At 45.7% G+C, this 24,068-nt stretch overlaps 1 protein-coding gene across 1 annotated transcript in view; it reads left to right on the forward strand.

Moving 5' to 3' along the window:
• The window catches only part of ITGA9 (integrin subunit alpha 9), a 343,148-nt gene that overhangs the window by 33,954 nt on the left and 285,126 nt on the right, over window positions 1-24,068 (forward strand). Inside the window, exons 5-8 of the mRNA XM_020285519.2 lie at window positions 7,538-7,605; window positions 17,250-17,379; window positions 19,842-19,927; window positions 22,649-22,717. Coding sequence (XP_020141108.2) covers window positions 7,538-7,605; window positions 17,250-17,379; window positions 19,842-19,927; window positions 22,649-22,717 — 353 coding nt within the window. The remainder of the gene's footprint in view (window positions 1-7,537; window positions 7,606-17,249; window positions 17,380-19,841; window positions 19,928-22,648; window positions 22,718-24,068) is intronic.

The following is a 24,068-nucleotide window of genomic DNA, read 5'->3' on the forward strand; positions in this document are numbered from 1 at the left end:
CCATGTTTAAATGTTCTTAAATTTGGAATTCTTGGGGTCTGAATTTATCAAATTTTACTGTGCTTTAAAATTGCCCCATTGAATCCAAAGATTTCTGTACCGCTCTCTTTATTGGGGAATGACTGGCCTTTTATTCCCAATGTGTTTTTGCATTTCTCAGAACAGTGATTATTTCTAGGCAAGGAAATAGATCACCCATTCAGATGTGAAGATTTTTCTGCCCCCTCAGGTGGAAGACTGCGGCTCCACAGGGGATTAAAATCAATCAAGAGCCATTTACAAATGAATAGCAATTTGGGTTTTGTTGTGTTTTTGTTTTGTTTTGGAGAGAACCATAAAAGGCTATGTTGATCCACTTAAAAATTCAAGAACAAGCCTCATAAATTTTTATTAAATAAAGACCTCTGCATTTACATAAAATTTTATGGTTTCCACGGAGCTTTCATAAACATTATCTCATTTAAGTAAATACAGCACATTTGAAAAAAGAGGATGCATTGTGCATTATAGCCAGCTAAAATGGAGAGGGAGAAAAAGGGAGAAGGGAGGGCCAGGGCTGAAAGGAGCAGTCAGAGGTCTCTGGCCATGGCTCTCTGGGGCCTGACCCCCATCGAGCTTTCTTCTTAGGGCCAAGAATTTTTATCTTAGGCAAAAATATATTCTATACTTTAAACATGTTTTCATGTATTGCATGGAATTACTACTTAAAGTGCATCTTCTAATATTTTCTTTACAGTTGTCCAGATTTTATGAGTCTCCTAAAATTGCACATCTATGTGATGAGTGACTTGGGTTTTGCTCCTCTCAGAAAAACTAACAGATTCACCTAACATTCATTTATTGAGCACCTACTGGGTTCCGGGGTGTTGTGCTAAGCGCTTAACATTTATTTGTAGTCTTACTGAGTAATCACATCATTCTGGGGTAAGTATTCTGATCTCTGTTATACAGATGGGAAAACTGTGGCCCAGGGGGGCTGATGAAGGTCATAGGCTTGTTAAGCGGAAGAGGTGTAGCTGGCTTTGAAGTTTGTAGTAGGTTTCTTTGTGGCTACTTGTTCTGTTGGGATGTTGCTTTTCTTTGTGATTGCTAGGGTGCTGTGGCCCACCTACATTTTTCAATGTCATAATTTTATTTTTACGAATTTTTAGGACACTGCACTATAGACTTTTGAAGTTCTGTTGCAGTCTTGCAATTGTAGACACAACCTATAGACAAGTCCCAGCAGGTACAGAGGCAGATGTGGTCTGTTAGCTGGATAAAATATAGCCAGGAGGTGGATCTGTTCTATGTCCCAAGTCTTACACAGAACATTTGGTTTTCATATCTGAACAGCAGTTTGGCTGTCTGTGTGTTAGCACCAGTTAGTTATTTCACGAGTCTTTTAGCTTCAGTCACAAAATTTAATTCTGCTTAGTTCTGAGCTGGAGTTCTAACTGAAATGTGACTGTTGCCATGTTCAAGGTCACTTTTTCTAGAGGGATGAGATGTGACACAATGTGTGCTAAGTTGAAGGTACGTGCAAAATCATGTGCCTGTAGGGTTGCTTGCTTTTGAAGTAGGGAGCCGGCAAAATGGGTTGCTAGATTCTGGGTGGAAGGAACTATTTAAAGATTATGCAACATTGTTTTTGGTGATTTTTTTTTTATAGTAAAAAAATACATAATATAAGTTTACCATTTTAACAACCTTTAAATGTAGACTTTGTGGCATTAAGTAAATTCACATTTTTGTGCAACCATCACCACCATCCATCTCCAGAATTTTATCTTCCCAAACTGAAACTCTGCGCCCATTAAGCAGTAATTCCCCATTCCCTGCCTTCCCCCAGCCCTTGGCCACCACCATTCTACTTTCTGTCTCTATGAATTTGACTACTTTAAGTGCTTCATATAAGTGGGATCATACAGTGTGTGTCCTTTTGTGACTGGTTTATTTCACTTAGCATAACGTCCTCAAGGTGTATCCAAATTGTATCTGTGTCAGAATGTCCTTCCTTTTTAAAGCTGAAGAATATTCCAGTGTGTATATATACACCAAATTTTGTTTATCCATTTATGTGTTAATGGAAAAATTTTTTTTCAAGGGTAAGAATGTTATCATTGGAACTGTGCTTTATGGAGCATGATGGAATGGCAGAGGGATTAGAAGTCAGGAGCCCTGCTCTTTAGTCCTGACGCTGAGGCTAATGAGCTGTGCGGCTTTAAATAAACCACTTGCTCTCTGAGCATCTATAAAATGAATGGATAGGATTAGAATTCTTAGGCATTCTCTAAAGATCTTTTCTCCTTTTAAAACCTCTTTCTCTTACTTAATTCTGATTTTCTGGCTTCATTCAATTTGCTTTTAATGCTCACCATAACTTAATCATCAATTATTTTAATAAAATGTCCTCCTCTCCTCCCTAACCTAGCTATTTAGTTCATTTCCTTTTTCCATTTAGGCAGTGGTCTGTCATAACTGAGGGCAATTTTGTTCTCTTTTCATTTTTGTGTGTTTAAATTCCCTTTTTTATCTATCTGCCCAAATGCATTGTTCCCTAAATTGTGTAATTATCAGTTGTTTAGATTTGCCACTCCTTTGTGAAATTCATAAATAATTAAAGAGTGGGAAGCTTTTTAAATTTTACCTGTTATTTCATAGCTAAGCTAAGGAACTATGAAAAAATAATTTTAAAATTGATGTGTTAAAAAGACTAGCTTTGAAAGATGAAACTTTTTCAAATGGGTAATAGGAAGAGAGATTGTTAGGAAGAATATGTTACGCTGTATATAAATTTTGATTTTTCCATGGGATTGTTTTATCCCAGTGTTTTGGGAAGAGTGCAGGAAGTGACCCCACCCAATCAGTGGTCTTCTTGAATGAATTAAAGTTCATTAGCGTGGGCTCCATGCATTGAGTTGTGGGTTGTGAACATTTGGAAACCAGTATTTTTTCCCCTCTCTGAATCGCCTTCTGTTTAGACAGGGTTTAATAAAACCAGCAGCTAACCCAAGGAAAATACTACCATTTTTAGAATGGAGGAGCCACACAACTTAGTAAATTAAAGTACATAAAGCAGGCCAAGTAACTCAAACCCAGCCATGGCAGAGGGAGTGGTCCAACCTGGTCCCAGCTCCTCCAAGTGATTTCTGGGTCGCCTTGTTCAGTCCCATCTTTTGGATCCCAGGTTCAGCTTCCACGAACTGAGGAGTTAGGTTTGTTACAGTGTCTGTGAGCTGATGTTAGACAAAGCCTGCCTCTCTTCTGCTTCTTTGAGATGGATTAATAATGTTTTGTATCCTAGCAGAGAAGGAACTAGCATATTGTGGTCCTCTCTGCTGAGCCACATCCTTGCGGGTGTTTGGAGACTGCATAGACGTGCTCAGGGGCAGCCAGCTGCTGGCCCCACAGCCTTTGTGTTTGTGCAGGAAAAGTTCTTCATGGGAACGCAGGGGACTAGAGGTCACCCCACCTCCTCCAGGGTCCCTCCACCCTGCACTTCCTGGATTTGTCAATGGAGGGAGAAGGTGCAACCAGACGTCTTGGGGGTGCTGTGTTGGGGGGGGCAGCCCCTGGTTTCTGTCTCCACCCTCCTCCCTTCCAGAGCTCTGTGGTGCAGGCTGTGCTGGCGTCTCAGGTCTGAGCAAATGAGATCACATTTGTTTTTTTTAATCAAGGTTTTTAGATATGTGTATGTTAGCATAACCCTATATATGTACATTTTGGGAAAGAAAGGCCTGTGTACACACATTTGGAAGGTAGATTAAGGAGAAAACTCAACCTGCCTTCTTTATATTATTATTATGATTTTGAAGAAGGAATCAGGTTAAAGCAATAGTGGTGTCCCTAGCTCACAGAAATGGCCCTCAATGGAGTGGAAACAGTGGATGCATGCCTATGGCTCAGGGTCTGCTCTGTCTGGCCAGCGTCTCTTGGGAAGGCCTTGGAGCTCAGGCTGGGCCCCACATCACAGCAGTACCCTGAGGTGGCAGTTCACCTACTGTGTCACCCGATTCACTTTGCACGGTGCTGTCTTAGATCCTTTCTCACTCAGACAGGATTAGTGAATATCCATTAGGCCAGCACGATGTGTTGGTTTTTTGCTGAATAGGAGCAGGCTGGCTGGGCACACAATCTGGGTCTTGGCTGCCGTGACTGTTACCATGACGCCACATCTCCAGGTGTGGCTGATTGGCAATGGCACTGAAGTGGGGTTCTGGGGAGACTGTCCCCATCAGTTCTGCAGGAGGGTTTAGTGTTAGAAGAAGAGCACTTTGCCTAAGGAGGGTAGGAACTGAACATAGGCACAGCGACTTCATGCTGCTGCAGCCTCTGGGCCGGGGTCTCCAGGGTGGGCCATCCTACCTGTGCCCGAGTGATTCCTCTCAGGTCTTCGAGGATCGGCAGTGAAGGTCATGCCAGGGTGTGAGCAGGGATTGCAGAACTGCCTCTGAATTCTGAGTTCTGTCCAGCTCCTCCTGAGGGCCAAGAGGAGATGGAATTGCCCAAGGTAGAATCAGCCAAATTTAGGTTTGGTACGTCCAGAAAAATCCATCCTGTGGGTCCTTGCCCCACTCCTACCATACCCACAGCCATGCTTTGGCCTCTGGGGTGGTGGTGGCACTGGGTATAGAACCCAGGATTCTGGGTACCCAGAGCATGACTCCTCCTCAGGCAGGGCTGGGACAGAGTTCAGGGAGTCTGATGGGTCGGAAGAGAAAAGGGGAGGGCTGGAAGGTCGGTGGGGGTAAAAGTCCACATGGGAGCAGGCTGGGGAGTTGAAGGATTCAGCAGCAGGAGGAGCGTGCCTGGTCCTCAGGTCTGTGCGTGGAGCTGCGTGTCTGTACACAGTCCCATGACACACTGTCACTAAGCACATACATGGCACTGGGCTGGTGTTGGGGACACTGAGATGAGCAAACTCATCTTTGTGTTGAATCAGCGTTGTGAGGAGCAGACCTACTTGGTGATGAGAAGAGAGTATCATGTACCTTTTCCTGCAAGGCCACCTGGACAGAGAAGCTGATGGGGGTGGTCTGGAAGGCTGTGGAAGGCTCGGAATGTGAGACCGTCCAATCCAGTCACACCAGTTGAGCCCTCCTGGGGTACAGTTGCAGCCCCACAGCTGCCCCCCCCCCCAAAAGTGTGTGGTTGGGTGGGGCAGGAGGCGGGAGGATTAGGGCTGGATCCCATTCCACATTGAGGGTGTTAAAGACAGAGTCACAGAAGTTTCCGGGAGGCTGGAATGGGCTGCTTTCTAACCAGGAGTTGTGGCTTTTGGGTCCCAGTCAGGTGCCCCACGCTGTTTGATTATTTGCCCTAGAGTAAGTTAGAGAAGCAGGTTAGACCCTTGGGTTTCAGAAACATCAAAGCCAATGGAGGCACCTGCATCCATGTGGGTCCCGGGCCCTCTGACCTCTGATGGGACAGTCTCAGCTTAGGGAGGTGGAGGCTGGCTGAGGCAGGGGACTTCCCTTGCTGTCCTTCACCAAGAGCTGATTACTCCCAACTCCCAAAAAGGCTGTGGCCACCTTAGAAACCCTGGGTTCTGCTCCCAGCATGGAGCATGCCAGCAAGGTTTGGGGAGGAGGTTGAGAAAGGCACTGAAATTCACACATCTATCATTTTTTTTTCTGTGTGTTCTTGTCACCCAAAGACTTTGAGACTGCTTTAAAAGATGAAAGATTCCTGCACAATTCCTATGCATGTCATAAATTTCCGAAGTTTAATTGGTGTGTCCTGCACTGGAGTTTCATTCAGCTCTTGGGGGTCTGAACGTCCTTTGTATGTTTCATTTTTCAAGCGTTACAATTGGGGGTTTAGCCCCTAGAGTCAGTGTGGTGGTTATGCTTTTGCCAGGCTTTTCAAATTTAATATGTAACGGTTTAGGTTGGGACATTTTGATCCTTCTTACCATTGCAGGATTTATTATTGTGCACAAGCCTCACTCCCAGCCCTGGTCAAGATTTTGCCGGGTATAAGCAAGTTCCATTTGTAGCTGAATTGCTTTCTAGCAGGCCAGGGGGCTCTCCTTATAGTAACAGGACAAGGCAGGAGGAACTGATTTCAGCCTGCATGGAAGAGGAGTAACTCAATTGACATTCTGTTGTAACTCAGCAGTCAGTTAATGGCCACTTACTGGAAAATGTTACTAGGCTCTGCGGTGAGTGTTGTTAGAAACTGAATTACTCCGTATATTTCCCCAGGGCCCTTTCCCCCCTTCTCCTGGAGTAGGCACTCTGAGCTGCAGGATGTGGGACTGTGTTGCAATCACAGTTTCATTGTTCCTTTGTATTATTTATTTTCTGTTTCAAAAATAATTATATTGCTTTTAATGGTACCAGAGACTTGCCAAGAGCCCAGGGGGTGGGGCAGGGGTCACTGGGTTATTCATTAGGGTAGCCCTGGCCTGAGGGTGCCTGGGGGACAGCCTGTAAGACCATGGCTGGCAATGTCAATTTCACATTTGATTAATTTGAGTCACTCTGATTGTCACTCCACCTACCTTGTCTTTACCCATTAAATGATTTCAAGCAGCCCGTCACTTCCCTGGGTTTTGTGTAATCACTCACTTTGTAAAACCTTTGATAGCCCACAGAGGTGAAAGAAAGTGTTTCTACTTTCTAAAGCAGAACCCTAGCTTTGCTATCTACTAGCTGTGTGACCTTGGATAATTCACTTAACCTCTCTGAGCCTCAGTATTCTTACTTGTTAACAAATGGGGATACGGGTCCCTGGGGATGAGGGATCAGTGAAATGGTGTGAGTGGAGGCAGCTGATCCAGTGCCTGGGACATGCTAAACACTCATCAAGAGTTTCCTCCCTCTCTTCCTTGACAACTTAAGACTGCAGCAACAGAATGCCCCCATTTGTTGGGTGGGAGTGTTGGAAGCTGAGGAAGAAGAAGAGCTCATCCATTAGTTTTCTTTTGACCTGGAGAGAACATCCCCTTTTCCTTCCACACAAGGAAGAGGGAGGTGTGAGAGCAGAGCGTAACCGCGTACCATCAGCGACAGTGTAACCGGGTGCTGTGGCAGGTCCAGAGAGCCCCTCTTCCTGCAGCCCTCGGGTGGACGGCTTGTTTCCCGTTGGATGGCAGAAGCATATGCCTCCAGCTGTACTGAGTGTCTTTTGGGGAGAGCTGGTCCTCTTCCAGGGAACGCCACGCTGGGAGGGCCACATCATTCCATTTCTGGGTCATGTTCTCAGCTCCCCGTGCCTACCAGGGATCTCCGTCCTTTCCGCAGTAAATGCAGTAATTGTCGCCAGCCTCCCACGCAACGACTGCGGCTGCTGCCCTGCTTTCCCCACGTGAGTGAAGGGGGCCTGCCGGGGCAACTTGGCAGCCTCGCTACCTGGTGGCACTGGAGCCTGGATTTTTGAGGTTGGGCGGATCCTGAGACTTTCCTTCCTCGCCCCCATCTGGACGGCGTCCCTGGGCCCAGCCCGCAGTGGCACTGGGGGGAAGTGGCCGGCTCGCTCTGCTGGCTCCACACACGACTGGCACGCACTGACACGGCTGTGGTTTGCTTCTCTTTCCTTCCTTCCCCTCTAGAGTATAAGAAGAAGTACGGAGAGGAACACGGCTCCTGCCAGGCTGGGATAGCAGGCTTCTTCACCGAGGTGGGTGTCGGAGGCCTGGCCATTTCTTTTCTCTTTTTGGTGTTCATTTTCTTGCTTACCATGATGTTGGCACTCCTTTGAGGTGAGACTTCTCGTGCCCCAGACACCTGAGCTGTGAGTTCATAGATTATGGTCACATAATCACATCATGGAAGGCTATTTAAATCTGGTGGGGAGGGGGGCACCAGCTGGCCGGGGACCCCTGGGCAGAGGGAGGTGGGCTGGCTCATTTGGGGGACACACCCATTTGATGATTTCTCTAGGAGTCAGCATGACTCAGACATGTGGAAGGAGTCAGTTCCAGGGGTGTGCGTGAGGCAGCGTTTGGTCCGGTTGTGCCTCATTGTTGGTGGTTGTGAAGATAAACGTGTGAGCGACCCTCACTTCATGGCAACCCTCTCTCTTTAGTGGAGAGACTTGGTTTTATGCATGGCTCTGACCGGTCCCTTTCCCAAATTCTGGGGGATCATACACTTGAGGCTTACGTGCCTGTACCGAAATAGCAGGACCTTTGGCTGGAAGTACGTTTTAGGTACTGCTGTGTCTTGTGTGACTCTCACCTCCTTCAAGTTTGCCCTTCCTATCAACCTCATTTCTTGGACATGTACATGACTACCTGCCATGCACAGAGTTCCTCTAGAGGCTCTGTGAGTGGCACCGTCATCCATCTGGGTTGCTCAGGCCAAAAAAAAAAGTACTTTTTACTTCACTTCTAATTCATCTGCAGTCCTGTTGTTTTAAACTCCAAAACATATCCAAAAGTGACAGCTTGTAATTACCATCACCTCTGTTATCTCAACTATGCTTCTGGAAAAGCCACCATCATCACCTAGATAGACACTGGCCCCAAACTGGTCTCCCTAAATCTATTTTTTTTATTGTGCTAAAATATACATAACATTAAAGTCACCATTTTGACCATCTTAAAGTGTGCAGTGCAGGGGGACTTCACACACACACAGTGTTGTGCAGCCGTCATCGCTGTCTCCTTTTAGAACATTCCCAGCACCCCGACCTGTGTCCATTCTCGACTCCTTCTGTGTGTTCCTGCTCACCAGCCTGAGGAGTCTTTCAAAATGAAAGGATCATTCACCATAATCAAGTGGAATTCATCTCTGAGATGCAAGGATGGTTCAGCATATGCAAAGCAATAAATGTGATATACTACATAAACAAAACAAAAGACTAAAAAACCATATAATCATGTCACTAGATGCAGAAGCATTGACAAAAATCAACATAATTTCACTGATAAAAACTCTCAACCAATTAGGTAGAAAAGGAATGTACCCCAGCACAATAATGCCCCGTCGTTCTGACTCAAGGCTTCCCATTACACGGAGGATTATAATCCAGACCCTGTGCCTTGGCCAACAGGCCGGACTCCCTGAGCACCCCCCACCGGGAGGTGGAGGGCGCGCCCCTCCCCTCCCGGGGCAGGAATGGAACCGTCCACCTCCCTTTAAGTGGCTGTTGTTTAAATTCAAAGAAAAAACAGCCAGTTGGCAATATAGCGTCTAATCCAGAAAGCAGAAAAGGAAAGGTAGAAAGGCAGAAGTTTTATTATATCCTTCACTCTCAAACCAATAAATAAGAGATGCATCCCTCCTAAACTCTTCCCTCACCGTCGTCATTCTCATTACGTCCTTTTCACCGCAGAATCGCTTTACGGCAGCGGGATCTACCCAGGGGTCCATGCTAGGTCCTGTGAGTGGCACCCCCTGTTGTCCGAGTTGTTGAGGCCAAAATTAAGATTCTTTTCTTACCTCACTCTCCTACTTCCAAGCCACTAGCAAGTCCCGCCTCCCGTGCCCTCAAAACCTCTAACAAAGATGCTCATTTCCTTCCATGTCCTCTGCCACCCCACAGACCTGAGCCGCGGTTGCCTTGCCCCCAACCACTGCAGAGCCGTCCCCTTTTCCTGTTTCCATTGCTTCCATTGCTGCCTCCGGACAGACTAGTCGCCACACGGAAGCCAGAACTGTCTTTTCCAAATGCGAAAAATGTCACGGTACTCCTTTGTTCAGAACTTTCCGGTCCCTTCCCACCCATAGTGAAATCCACACGCCTTCCCACGTCCCGCCAGGCCTTCCTACCTTTCCATCCTCATCTGCCGTGTGGTACTTTCGGCGGCGGCTGGAGCATGCCAAGCTCTTGCTGGTCGCATTGTGCCAGAGGTCCACAACGCAGCTCTGGGTGCACCAGTGCAGGCTTCTTTAGAAGAGACAGGTAGGAGAGGAATTGCTCAGTCAAAAGGTACTCTCAACATTTGAATTTTGATGCATGCTGGCAAACTGCACTTCAAAAACGTTTACCAGTTGAATTGCTCAGTCAAAAGGTACTCTCAACATTTGAATTTTGATGCATGCTGGCAAACTGCACTTCAAAAACGTTTACCAGTTGACACTCCCCTGGGTTGAGTCTGCCCCTACATTCTTTCGCCGACCTTTAAATTTTTGTTATAAAAAAAACTCCCTCATTTTATTTTAATGTCTCTTTCCCTGATTATTAGTGTAGTTTAGTATCCTTTTAAAATATCAACCATTTGTATTTAATTTTCTGGAAATTGCTTCTTTATGTTCCTAGTCCAGTATTTTGGTTTTTTTTTTTTTTGATGTTTTACTGGTTTTTAGGAACTTGTTACATATTTTCAACACTAATCTGTTATATGTGTTGCACATTTTTTTCATCAGCCTTTTACTTGTTTTTTTTTTTAAGTTTTTTAAGTTTGCCTGTGGTATCTTTATTGTACTGGCACTAAACATTCACATTTGGCAAAATCTATCAGCATTTTTCTTTCTGGATTCTAGACCTCTGTCTTGGGAAGGTTACCCCCTCTCTAAGAATATGAAAATATCCACCTATATTTTTTTCTAGTACTTTCATAGGTTTTTTTAAAAAAAAGATATCTATCTTTAATCCTTTTAAAATTTATTTACATTATATGGTAGGAAATAATTACATTTTTCCCTAAGTGCATAGTTTATTGTCCTAATTCTAGTTTATAAACACCTTTTCCTATCCCCATTGATCTGGAATGCCACCCTGCCATAGGCTAACTTTACTCTCTTCCATGTCAGTTAGCATTTAGATTATTCAGTTGCTATAGCTGTTGTTCTTCTAGTAGGTCTAGTGATGTCTGACTTGAGCCAACAGGCAATGGGGAACCACTGTGAGTTCACAAGCAGGTGATGCACCTGGTGCATGGCAGTGTTGTAAGAATGACTATTTGGGTTGACCATGCCCAGGACTTTGGAATTGGAAGGGCCTGGAGGGAGGCCGGTGGGAGGGTGTGATGTGGGCCAGCTATGGAGCAATAGGACAGACTAGGGGGATGCTTTAGGAGTAAAAATGACAGGGAGAGTCAAAGAACATGAAGGAAGTGTCAAGGGGCTGGATGGTCAGAGCACTGTGGGGTAGAAGAAGGAGATTTTGAGCCAGATTTCTGGAGAATGGAGGTACCCCTGGTGAAAAGAGGTTCCTGAGAAAGAACCCACTGGGAGAGATAAATGATGAGTCGCTTTCAGACACGTGGAGTGTGCAGTGCTGGGACATGCTTAAACATGTATATTGGAGATATTTGGGCATAGGGACTGGAACCCAGCCTGAGTTAGACACTTAGATTTGGCCCTTGCTAGTAACTCTCTGGGGGAGTTGTGGGGAGTGTGCTTAGCATGGGGTTTTGGGGGAGATGCCTCCCTTTGGGTGGGAGAAGAAGGTAGGTTCCTTGCAGAAATCAGAGCTCACCAAAGATGATGGTGGAGAACTAAGGGAGTGAAAGAGTTCCCATGAAGGAGGTGTCATTATGGTCCCACTAGCTGGCTAGTCATGGAAGACAAAGGCAGTGGGGCAAGTTGGAAGGAGGGGAGGTAGGAGGCAGGGCAGGAGTATGGGTGGGGGTGTGTCCTGGTGGCCTTGCAAACTCAGGGTGACAAGGAACCAGAGCATCTGTTGAAACTCCAGGCTCCAGGGTGCAGAACCCAAGGGAACCATAGCGCCTCTGCGTGTGCTGGCTGGGCTCCCAGCGCACAACAGTGGGGACCCAGTGGGTGTACAGACTGGTGGGGGAGGGGTGGGTGGCCACCAGCGGGAAGGCATCACTGCTGGCCGCCGCTCAGTCCTTGACCCCAGCCTGCTGTCTCCTGACCAGTTTGGTTTTTGGCATCAGCTTTGGTTCCCAGGCTTTTGGCCTCCTTAAACCCGAGGTCTTTGAACTCACTGTCTCCCTTGTTTCTGGAACTTCAGCTGTTTGTGGCTGAGCAGGAAATGTGGTTGAAGGGGTCAGGCAGGCGCTGCTCGCCTCCTCTGCCCTGCTGCTGACCTCGTCACTTGGGCTTGCCTTTGCTGTGAGCTGGTCTGCCCCTCACAGGGCATACAGCTGCTTCCTAAACCGTACGTGCTTCTGTGGCCTTCTGGACATGGCCATGTTGCCCTGAAATGTTCTGTCCCAAGGTGCTTGCTTGACCTGCAGGTCAGTGACCCTGAGCTTATCCAAGCTCTCTGAGTCATGGATGCCATCTGAGTTTTAGCCTGTTATTGAGGATAAGGGAGAATTTCCTGGGAACTTTATTTTTATAGACGAGGCTAACAGAGGTGGGAGATACTTCTAAGCAGCAAGAGAGGACTTGGACTCACCCAGCCAGCATTTGAGCACTGCCGTGGAAGGGTGGAGACATGAGGATGACTGTTTAGCACAGACTTCTTCTTATTCTTTTTTTTTTTTTTTTTTGAGACAAAGTCTCACTTTGGGCTAGAGTGCCGTGGCATCAGCCTAGCTCACAGCAACCTCAAACTCCTGGGCTCAAGCGATCCTCCTGCCTCAGCCTCCTGAGTAGCTGGGACTACAGGCATGCACCATCCCGGCTAATGTTTTCTATATATTTTTAGTTGTCCAGCTAATTTCTTTCCATGTTTAGTAGAGATGGGGTCTCGCTCTTGCTCAGGCTGGTCTTGAACTCCTGAGCTCAAAAGATCCTCTCGCCTCGGCCTCCCAGAGTGCTAGGATTACAGGCGTGAGCCACCAGGCCCGGCCAGCACAGACTTCTATCACACGTCCCGAGCGCTCTGCTTTCTTGTGCCACCTCGCAGTGTGCAGAGGAAGCCTGTGGCATCATCTCTTAGGCACACCCAAGTGCCCCTGTACCGCTGGAGAGTCTTCAGATGAATGCATCTTGGGAAAAGGCCCACACTGCTGTTAAGTGATGGGATTCCAGGAGTGTGGGTTAGGTAGTGGTAGCCTTTGCTTGCAGGGAACCTTTCGTTCATATGTGTGGCATTGGCATTGGCCATTCCTGGGTGGTGGGGAGCTAAGCATTGGTCACGTTTTGCTGGCACTTGTGAACAGTACCAAAAAGGGCTCAGGTATCATCCGTAGTGAATAGAAAAAGCCAAATAGAAGAGATTTCCAGGGAGACACTGTCCCCACCTCCCACCCCAGCCTAGAGAGCTGCAGGCTTGGCTCCATAATGTTTAGTTTGAACTGAACGGGGAGTGGGGGGTGAGCACTAGGAGGAGAGGGGAAAATAATTGGCTTTTAACAGCTAATGGCTTCCACAGTTTTTGAGGAGAGGGATTACTTTGCCCTACCCTCTTGGTAATGTTTGAGAAGGGGATACAGCAGTATGTTAGCAGTGGGTTAATCTAAATCATCAGAAAGCAATGCGTCCACTGCCTGGTGTCCTGAAGAGCCTTGACACACTTGTACTGATGCTTAGAGCCCTGAATTATAAAAAGCTGCAGATGGAGAAAGCTCTACGCTGTGTAAACAACTGCGACTGAGGATAGCGCTCTTTATGTTCTTCGGTGCCCTTTGTATTTGGACGCTGACCACAAATTCCTTTCTAAGCTCAAGGCCAGGAAAAAGTCTCCCTCCTTTGGTGAACTGATCATTTGTGTTTCTCACACTCTTTCTAGAGCTATCACAGTCCCATAAGCAGAACAGATGAGTATAAAGAGAATGAATGAATGAATGCACCACTGTGTTTTCCTCGTGGTGAGTCCTCAGTGCAGAAAGTGATCTATTTTTATAGAACAGTGAGATACCTCTGAGGACATCTGGCTTATCTTCAGCAGTTTCCTTCGAGGTAGGAATAGGCTCTTAGAACCTTAAAACGAAGAGTTCATCAACAGTCATTTCTGGCTAGAACCTTCCTGATTTACCAAAAGGAAACCATTTAGACCAGAGTCTAGTGGCTTTTCTTCCATCCGTGCTCATAACTCCTCTTTGTTAAGCCTTTTCCCCAAATCGACCATAGAATGTGTGTTATTCAAAGCATTACCCTCTTGCCTGCAGGCTCTGTCCTCCTCTGATTTTCTCTTTAGATGTTTCTGGGTTTTGCAGACACTCTGTGCCCTAAGAATTCAGCGGCGACTTTATGAATTGTCATCAGAAACTCAGGATCTCTGTGGCAGGATCTACCCGCCAGGGACTTGTCAGAAACTAGCAGCTTCTGACCGAGTGTGAGGACAAGCTCTGCAGAGCGAGACTAGCCTGGGGAGATCTGCTTCTGAAATGTATGACAGTGCTGGGGACTCGGAAGGCCCAGGGGACGGTTTTGTGTGTTTCAGCAGCAAGAGGCATGACCTGTCCAGTGTCCATTATCTCTATTAGCCTGCACAGCCTGCGTCTTTGGGCTTTTGTCTACGGCTGAAGAGTTTCCTCTAGAAATTGTATTGATTTTAACCCTTTTGGATAGAATTTTTTAAAAGGACCTTGTGCATTTCCTTGTTGTCTCACCCCAAGAATGTTGTACAAAGGAACTTTTTCTTCGAGAGTTGCAGTGTAAACTCTGATAAATAATGTAGTAGGTGCTTAATAAATATTGTTGAGTGAAAAATTATTTTATTAGAAAAATAATTTTATGTCTTGCTGCAGTGTAGATACTTTAAAAAATATAGGTAATCGAAAAGAAGGGATTCCCTGTTGGGGAAGGATGGACGGAAAGCCAGGGCCGTGGAATGGAAGCGAGGACTTGCCTGCCTTCCCCTCACCTCGGCGTGGCGTCTGCACAGTGGTGCTTCATTTTAGTGCTTGCAAAATGTCCTCTCACAAACACGTTTTGTGTTTTCGTGAGATGACTTCCTTGTCAGTGTTTAATCACTGTTATAGAATTTTTAAAAATCAAAGTTTATTACATTTATTACATTACATAAATACAACAAAATCTACTATTTATTTTTAGTTATTTATTTTTTTTGAGACAGAGTCTCACTCTGTTGCCCAGGCTAGAGTGCTGTGGCTTCAGCCTAGCTCACAGCAACTTCAAACTCCTGGGCTCAAGTGATCCTACTGCCTCAGCCTCCCGAGTAGCTGGGACTACAGGCATGCCCGGGTAATTTTTTCTATATGTGTTTAGTTGGCCAATTAATTTCTTTCTATTTTTAGTAGAGATGGGGTCTCGCTCTTGCTCAGGCTGGTTTTAAACTCCTGACCTTGAGCGATTCCTCCCGCCTCGGCCTCCCCAAATGCTAGGATTACAGGCATGAACCACAGCGCCTGGCCAAAAAGCACTATTTTAAACGCAGAGTTCAGTGAGTTTTGACAGATGTGTACGCCATGCATCCTCACCTTGATGGAGATTAGAACATTCCCATTGCTCCACAGAGTCTCTCATGCCCCTTTGCAGACAGAGCCCCCTTCTTCACTCCAGGTAACCACTGACTGGACTTCTGTCACAACAGGTTGGTTTTGTTGATTCTAGAACTTCATATGAGTGGACTCATGCACTCTTTTTTTGTTGTTGTTGTTGTTTTCTCATCAATGTTTTGTCTAAGATTTACCCACACTTCAACAGGGTTTTGGAGAATTGAGAAAGGGCACCCAAGCAGAGGAAGTGTGAGGGTATTGCAGGGAGAGATGGAGACAAAAAGAGCAGAATTGCTTAGAAAACCAGAATCAGTTTAGAGGGTCCCAGCCAGGCAGTCTGAGGGACAATGGCAGGAGAAGGGCCAGAGGTGGCTGAGAGAGTTGGCGGTGCTGAATTTTACCTGAGCCCTGGTGCTCTTGGAAAACAGTCTATTCTGGCATTTTGAAAAATACAAAGAAAAGTAAGCTTTAGGGATGAGAAAGAGGAAGAAAGATTGATTGATTCCAATAATCGTATTACCTAGTGGAAAACACCATGAATGTTTTGGAACTTATCCTCCTGGTCCTGTCTGTCGCTTGTCTGTCTGTACATGTGTGTGTGTTTGTGTTGTTTTTTTGTGTTTGTTTTTTTTTTTTTTTTTTTTTTTTTGAGACAGAGTCTCACTTTGTTGTCCAGGCTAGAGTGAGTGCCGTGGCGTCAGCCTAGCTCACAGCAACCTCAAACTCCTGGGCTTGAGTGATCCTTCTGCCTCAGCCTCCCGAGTAGCTGGGACTACAGGCATGCGCCACCATGCCCGGCTAATTTTTTATATATATATCAGTTGGCCAATTAATTTCTTTCTATTTATAGTAGAGACGGGGTCTCGCTCTTGCTCAGGCTGGTTTTGAACTCCTGACCTTGAGCAATCCGCCCGCCTCGGCCTCCCAAGAGCTAGGATTACAGGCGTGAGCTGTGTTTGTTTTTTTAAACACAAAACATGACCATAGCATACATATTGTTTGGCATATCCTTTAACTCACTAGTGTTTTGTGACTATCTCTCAGTGCCATTAGATCTTCCACCGTTTTTTAGTGCTGTGTAGAATTCTATGGAATGAATGCACCATCATTTAGAGTCCTTGTTGTTAGGTGTTCGGGATGTTTCCAACTTAGTATAGTTATGATACATATTCTTGTGGATAAAATCATGCAGATATCCGTGCTGACTTCTTTAGGTAACCGAATCATTTTGGGGCACTTAGGTTTATCATCAGCGATGGTCATTCGATGGTTTTGTGGCACAAGCATGCTCTCAGGCCTGTCGACTGTTTCCCCCTAATCTAATGCTGAAGACAGCTGTGCCTTTTGTGTTCTTGAGTCTGTGTTTAATAGTAGTGCTGTCTCTTTCTGCCTGTGGTCTCTTCTCCTTGCAGTTTGTGTCCTTCCTGGGTTGGGGTCTCTGGTCTCTTGGCTTCATTCTTTCACATCTGCAGTGGGCTGGAGTGGCTGGAAAACCATGCTGTAGAACCACTCCTGAGAAGAGGGTCTTGCGTGAGGACTGGAGGGGATTTGGCTGGAATATTAGCGCACAGGTTTTGCAAAGCTGATCTTGATCCCTGTTTTCCTCTTGCTGTGTATCAGGTGGAGGAATTGCTGGAGAGTGAGTGGGGCTGGTGTCCAGGCTAGGTGAGGTGGTGCTGCCTTTCCATGAGTGTTGTTCACTGGAACCTGTGGTTTAGGACAGTGTCAGGAGTTTGCTTGTTTGATCCTGGTGTAAAGTTGAGGAAATGAGTGCAGCCTCACTATGGATAGGATAGGGGCCTGTCCTGTCCCACATTTTGCTCCCTTGCTTGGTCATCTTCGTGTCTTCAGTCCTGATCATCCCATCCATATGATAGATTCCATCGTGCTAGGGAATCTGGTGAAATATGTTTTTATTGCTTAGCTGAAAAAAGCCCTTGGTTTGAGGTATTTTAAATTTAATTCTGAGTTTTCTTTTATAGTGACTGTGGTTCTCAACACACCCCCCTTCCCTTCCTCATATTCCTTCCCTGTTTACACTTGGATTTCTCTACCATAGGAGCTGGTGGTGATGGGCGCCCCGGGGTCATTTTATTGGGCAGGGACGGTCAAAGTGCTAAACCTCACGGACAACACCTATTTTAAACTGAACGATGACACGATCATGAACAGGCGGTACACCTACCTGGGTGAGTAGCTCAGGGAGATGACAGGTAAGAAAGGGGAAATGGGCGTGATTTCCACCAAGCTCACCAATTAGTGCTTTATTGGTGGAAAGAAGATGTCATTGTCTTTTACGTCTGTTGTTGTAATTCCATACATGTTTAGCCAGGGCACCTTAACGTCTAGCCCCTCATGCAGAAGGTAGAGAGGAGAACAAAGGAGAGAACTGAGTTAAAACTGTGTGATTTAATTAAAAAGCTGATGGGTAAGCCTCCAGGGAAGCAAACATTTTATTTTCTTGTTATAGCAATTACTCAAGTTCAGATCGTCAGATACAAAATGAGTGTAATAAAATTCTGGTTTTCCAGGGCTTCCCTCTGGACAGAGTCTCTGCTTCCTAGTCATAAAACTGGTTGCAAATAGAAATTATAAGTACCAGAAATGATCACGACAGATGACAACCTAATACTGAAGTTTAATTAAGGGCTCAGAACAATTTCTCTTATTTTCTCAACCCTCTCAGTCTTCTAGAAAGAAGATAGACACAATCTAATTTAGCAGCCGTGAGGCAAGCACGACACCAGGATAAGGCCATGCCCATTTGGGAACAGAGGCTGTCTTTGCTTGTGCAGATGATAATTACAAGACTCTTTTCTTTAATCCATGGCCTAAATGCTATAATTCTGGACTGAAAATGAAGCTAAATTTAGGTCTCATGATGATAAAACAGTGCTCCTTCACATTCATTGCACATAACTTAGGGGACATCTCTGACCTCCTTTTTGCATAGAGAGGTACTGGGAATTTCTTGTCACATGGCAGTAGGGAGTTATTGACTTGCCTTTTCCCATCTAGCTACAAGTTTTTTGACCAGTAGTGTAGACCCAGTAATCCTTCTAGTCTGGGTCTCTGGAGCGTTTGCTCCCGTACTCACCAGCTCCTTAATGCTGTCGTCTTGTAAGCACCTGCCACTGGTACTATTCCTCACTATGCTGGGAGCACCTTGAGGCGGGGGACATTGTCTCACATTTCTAGGACTTTGTATAGTCTCTGGTGTATGGTAGGAACTCAACACAGGTTCATTGAATCAGAGAACCAAGAGAAGGCAGAAGAAAGCCTGGTTTGGATGGTGGCTTCAGGGTCTAGCACAGGTCCTTCGAACCTTAGGGCCTGTGGTTTTTCCCTGTATACGGAACAGAGGCCCTTATCTGCTCTAGGGATTAGCGAGGATCAGTTTCAGGCTTTGATATCACTCATAATACGCTTAAGTGACAGGAGCCTCCAGTGTGAAAAAATGAGCCACATGGTGAATGAGAATTGATCATGATATGGTGTCATCACAACACTCAAACAGCTTATAATCACAGCATTGGGGTTTGAGGGTGATGAAAAGTTTTGAGAATATGTGGCAGCCTGCTTAGGGTTTATGCTGGCCAGAGGGGAACTTTCAGCCTTGCCAGAAAGGTTCCCAAAAAGCACAAGACATTTAGACTAAGCCCACACACCCCCTTTTTTTGGGTTTCTTTTGCATGTAGATTCTTTGGCCATCCATCCACGACAGCTTCTTTTACCTTCTCTTAGGAGGGAATATGATATAATGGTTAATGGAGAGGGCTTCGCAGACAGATTGGATTTGAATCTTGCTGTGTAATCTTTGGCATGTAGTTTAACTATGTTTTGTCTATTTCCATGTCTGTAAAAATAGAACAAACAATTATACCTTCTTCATAGCATTGTTAGATTAAAAGAGGTAATGGTACCTAAAGACATATAAGAATGTTCATAGCAACTTTATTCATAATTGCTCCAAACTGGAAACAACCCAAATGCCCAGTATAACAGAGGATAAATAAAGGTATGATATATTTATACAATGGAACATTACCCAGCAGTAGCAGTATACTGCTACTATACTCAACAACATAGATGAATGTCACAGATGTGATGCTGAGTGAAGTTCTAGAAAAGGGAAACCTAGTATGTAGTGACAGAAATCAGAATAGTGGCTACTTGCATGGGGATGTTAACTGGGAAAGAGCATGAGGGAACCTTCTGGGGTGATGGTGCTATGGTTATAGTCACATTATGATCTGGGCGTGGTTGCATGGTTATACACATGTGTACACATTCATTAATTTCTGCACATCAGATATATGTACTTAACTGTATGAAAATTATACCTTGAAAAGAAAAAAAAAAAAACAGATATATAGTATTTAGCACAGTACCTGTGCTAAGAGGACACTCAGAAAGCACTCTCTCCTGCGCTGATGTCCTTGTGAACATGCCTTTTTTGTGACATGAGCCATTCCATCATGAGAAGACTGACAGCCATCCTTGTTCCCTAGTAGTTTATGTTCCAAGAATAACTGGAATATACATGTCCAGAGAGGGGATGTGCTTGAGGAGCTTTTAACCTCTGGTGGATAGTTTTACTTCCCTGCCCTTCTTTCTCAACCCTGTCCTTGTTTCTGCCCATCCTGTTCAGGCTACGCAGTGACCGCTGGCCACTTCTCTCACCCGTCCACCACCGACGTGGTAGGAGGCGCCCCACAGGACGAAGGCATCGGAAAGGTGAGAGGAAAAGTCTGGAATAGCGTGGGTCAGGTACAAGAGGGGAGCCTGCTGCCCTGTTGTAGATGTTTGCCAGCTGACTTTGACCCGAGCCTGCTCCTGGGTGGCTGGGGGTAAGTGATGAAGTAGTGAGGAACCCCCACAGCCTCCTTCCATTGAGGGTTTCCTTCGAAAGCTCAGTCAGTGTGAGTGCTAGTCACGCTCTCCATTTTCTGCACATTCTTATCCAAGGCTCTTCACGGCTGACTCTGTGTGTATCATTTACAAGACCAACCCCTGGCATCATGGTGTCCTCCAAAGGAATGGCATCCAGTGCTGTCCACCTTCCAGGCCCCACCCTTGAGAACCCTTCCCAAGCTTGACTTTGACTTAATGGAGCCAGGGCTAGTCCCTGATATCTTTGGGGCTTTATTTATGCCCTAAATTTTTCTCATATTTATTTCTCCAATGTTTTAGAAGGAACAGTGGGTTCCCAACACTGGTTCGGTCTAAAGGCTGGTCTGGGAATATGTGAGTCTAGCTTCCCTAAAAGACCCCATGGATCTAGGACTGTGTCAATCCCTTTTGGAGTCATGGCCTCCAAGGGGCCTGGATTATGTAGAACTTATGGTTGTGTTTTTTGTTTTTTTTTTTGAGACAGAGTCTCACTTTGTTTCCCGGGCTAGAGTGCCGTGGCTTCAGCCTAGCTCACAAGAACCTCAAACTCCTGGGCTCAAGCAATCCTACTATCTTAGCCTCCTGAGTAGCTGTGACTACAGGCATGTGCCACCATGTCCGGCTAATTTTTTCTATATATTTTTAGCTGTCCAATTAACTTCTTTCTATTTTTGGTAGAGACGAGGTCTCGCTCTTGCTCAGGCTGGTCTTGAACTTCTGAGCTCAAATGATCCACCTGCCTCGGCCTCCCAGAGTGCTAGGATTACAGACAGGCATGAGCCACTGTGCCCGGCCTGCTTATGGTTCTTTAGCTTGCAGATTGAGTAGATCCACACTGGTCAGGAATCTGCATTTTTAACAAGTTTCTTACATTTTTTGATAGAAAAGACCAAATGAAAGAATCAAGTTTAGATTTGAGCCCCTGGGGTGGACCTGTGATAGAGTCTGGCCATATCTCCTGGGGCTTAGAGAATTGAGGTCAGGATTCTGTATTGGCTCAAGTAGGCTAGACCACTGGTCATTGGAGCCCTCAGCCAGGGTGTTAGGATGATCAAACACAAACCACACAGCTGCCTCAGCTTGACTGAGATGTGTTCATGAGAGTTATTATTTCTGTGGATCTTCCCGGGCAGAGGTTAGGAGCTGCTGCTCACATCTCTGGAGCATGCGCGCCTCCCTCCTCCCTCATACTGATGCTGCAGAGAAAGGTTCTTTGAAAACGAAACCAGATAAACCAGGACCCCATGCAGGAGGAAGGAGAGGGCATGCAGATGACCTTTGGTAACCTCAAGAAAGAAGTGAGTCTTTCTGAGTCACATGAATTTCTCGACATGGTGGAGGGAAAACCACCAAGAGCTGTCTCCATGCTGATGGAGTCTTTGGGGAGGAGCCGCAGGCTACCCGGCATCCCTGCAGGAGTGGTGAAGATGCTTACCCGGGCTCACAGTGACGCGGATGCCTCTGTGCTGATAACGGCCCACTTTTCTCACTAATTGCAGAAAACACTCGCTCCCGTTTTATCGTTTTCCTTCAGATGATTATGATGACTGCCTAGTCCCCGACAAGTTTTAAGACAAGAATGGTGTTTATACCTGATAGAGCCAGACAGCAGGAATCCTGGATCCACTGAACAAAGAGAGAACATAGAAATGCTTCTTTGGGTTGGGCCACCTGAGAAGTGCTGGGAAAACTGGTTATAGTTGACAAAGTTGTGACTATTCCACATTCCCAGGGGCTGGGGCTGGTACAGACTTGATTCCCAAAGACCCCAGAATGGATTTCTCGCCTTTAGGATTTTGGTGGTTGTTCATTTCTGTTGTCAGGGCACAAAGGCGTTCACACTAAGATTGTAGTTAGTTATCCCGTGTGAGGATCTGTTCTGGTTCTTTTGAGACTCTCTTCCCATAAGATGTTACTCGAAAAAAAAAAAAAAAAAAAAAACTTCCATAGTTAAGTATATTTAGGGAGTTCAATGACAATGATCATCTTTGCAGTGGTGATTTATAGCTTAAATGTGCATGCTAAAGGCTCTGAGAAGTTCCACAATAAAGGAATTTATGTGATGTTTAAATCTACATTTCTTAGACCAAACGTATGTTTACCCAAGCAGAGCCCGTGGCTCTAATATTATGTGGAATCACTTTGGGAAACTGCTTTGCCTATAATATTCTCCTGCATCCTTTTTTCTTATGTTGTGATACCTGTTAAAGCTCTAACTGATAGGAGTGAAGGAAATATTTCAAGGAAGAAAATACTTACTTTTCTGAGAATTGGGTTATTTACTAGTAATCTGGAAGCTCCCTGGGTCTTATTGTACACGGCTTCTGTAAACCCCGTGGTTCAGGAGCAGTGGAGGTGATTTCTGCCTCCGGATTGAAGGACACTTTTTTTTTTTTTTTTTGTAGGATTGTTAAGAAGAGAGCTATGCTGACCTCTTCCTTATCATCAGCCAGCGTAAGCACACGTGCTGTGTGCCTGGCCTTTAAATAGGACTCCCAAGAGAGTGCTGATCAATATCTTTGGTCATTGCTTCCATTCTAACTAGATTTTTTTTTCCTTCCATAGGTTTATATTTTTAGAGCTGACCGAAGATCAGGCACCTTAATTAAGATTTTTCAGGCATCAGGTAAAAAGGTGAGGTTCTTGGTATAAGTGACTGTTTTTTTGTTTGAGAGATGTGATCACGTGGGAGTCGGTTCTTACTTTTTAGAAAATTGGTTCGATGGCCCTGCCTATGCCTTCCATTTATATGGCGGTCCTGTCTGTATGTTAGTGTCTTTACCTTCTCAGCAGTATGTGTAACCTGCAGATTCATGGGATTCGTGCTCATTTTAGGAGGCATCGTGTAGCAAGGTGAGTTTATCCATGGCCAAGTTATAGCACAGAGTTTTAAGAGGCTGTCCACGGTTTAGACATCATCGACTAACACGCCCTGTCTCTCTGCCTTTCTCTGCCCCCATATCTATCTCATACTCATGCATCTCCACCTCCAGGCAGATTAGGAGCAGTTAAGTCCCAGTAGCAAGCCTGGTATGTCTGTATAAGTGATTAATCCCAAAGGACGCAGGCAGGCAAATGCTTCTCACTGTCCCTGTCTCACCAGCCTGATGCTGTCCTCTTTCCCGCATCCTCAGCCTTCTACTGTCACTGCCATGGGGACTGTTGTCGTAACAAAGAAAATCCAAACACAAGTCACCCAGTTCCTCTTAGAAGCTTGAAGCAGAAATAGCTCAGGAGGCTGCCATAAAGTTAGTCCTGGACAAGGTTTATCTGCCTGTGTCATCCCCACCCTCCTCCAATCCTCTCTCTGCCTCCTGAAGGTTTCTGGTGTACTGCACTGTAGCCTAAAATTAAGCAAGGTAGAGAGTTCTTTGGTAACTAAGTAGCATTTTTCAGCCACACACTCCTTAGCGTGGCTTAGATCGGTAGGACTGCCTGGCTGAGCTTGGCTGCTCCAAGGGACACAAGTTTAGGCTGGAGAGGCGGGGAGTGATGTGGCAGTCGGTCTTGGCGGAGGCCTCAGTGGGCCCTGGGAAGAAGTGTAGGATGCCTCAGATGTGGGGAGGAGACTCCAAAGGATAGCGGAATGCCAGAAGGTGATTTTACTTACTTGCCACCCTGAAACAAGGGGAAAAAAATGATTGTCTCCTTCCTGGACCACGTGTCCCCAAGCCCGGTTCTGTTCCTGCTGTGAGTTAGAACTGCTGTAGGCCAGCCCGAGATCCTTCCACATTGCCCCAGTGGTGAGCCGTATTCTGAGTTCTAGAAGTCCCACTCACCAGTAGCGTGAGTGGGACATTTTGCAATTTTAACAACCTAAATACATACTTATACTTAGTGTATAATTGTCGTAACCTTTTGAATAAAAACTGTATCACCAAACTTGGTTTTGCATTTTCCCTCAGAACAGCTCTGTGTTCCCCTGAGAACTGTGCCGGCCTCTGTTATTTTAACATTTCTAAAACCCCAAAGCAGCGACACTGGA

This window comes from Microcebus murinus, chromosome 1 (assembly GCF_040939455.1).
Source record: "Microcebus murinus isolate Inina chromosome 1, M.murinus_Inina_mat1.0, whole genome shotgun sequence".
NCBI lineage: Eukaryota > Metazoa > Chordata > Mammalia > Primates > Cheirogaleidae > Microcebus > Microcebus murinus.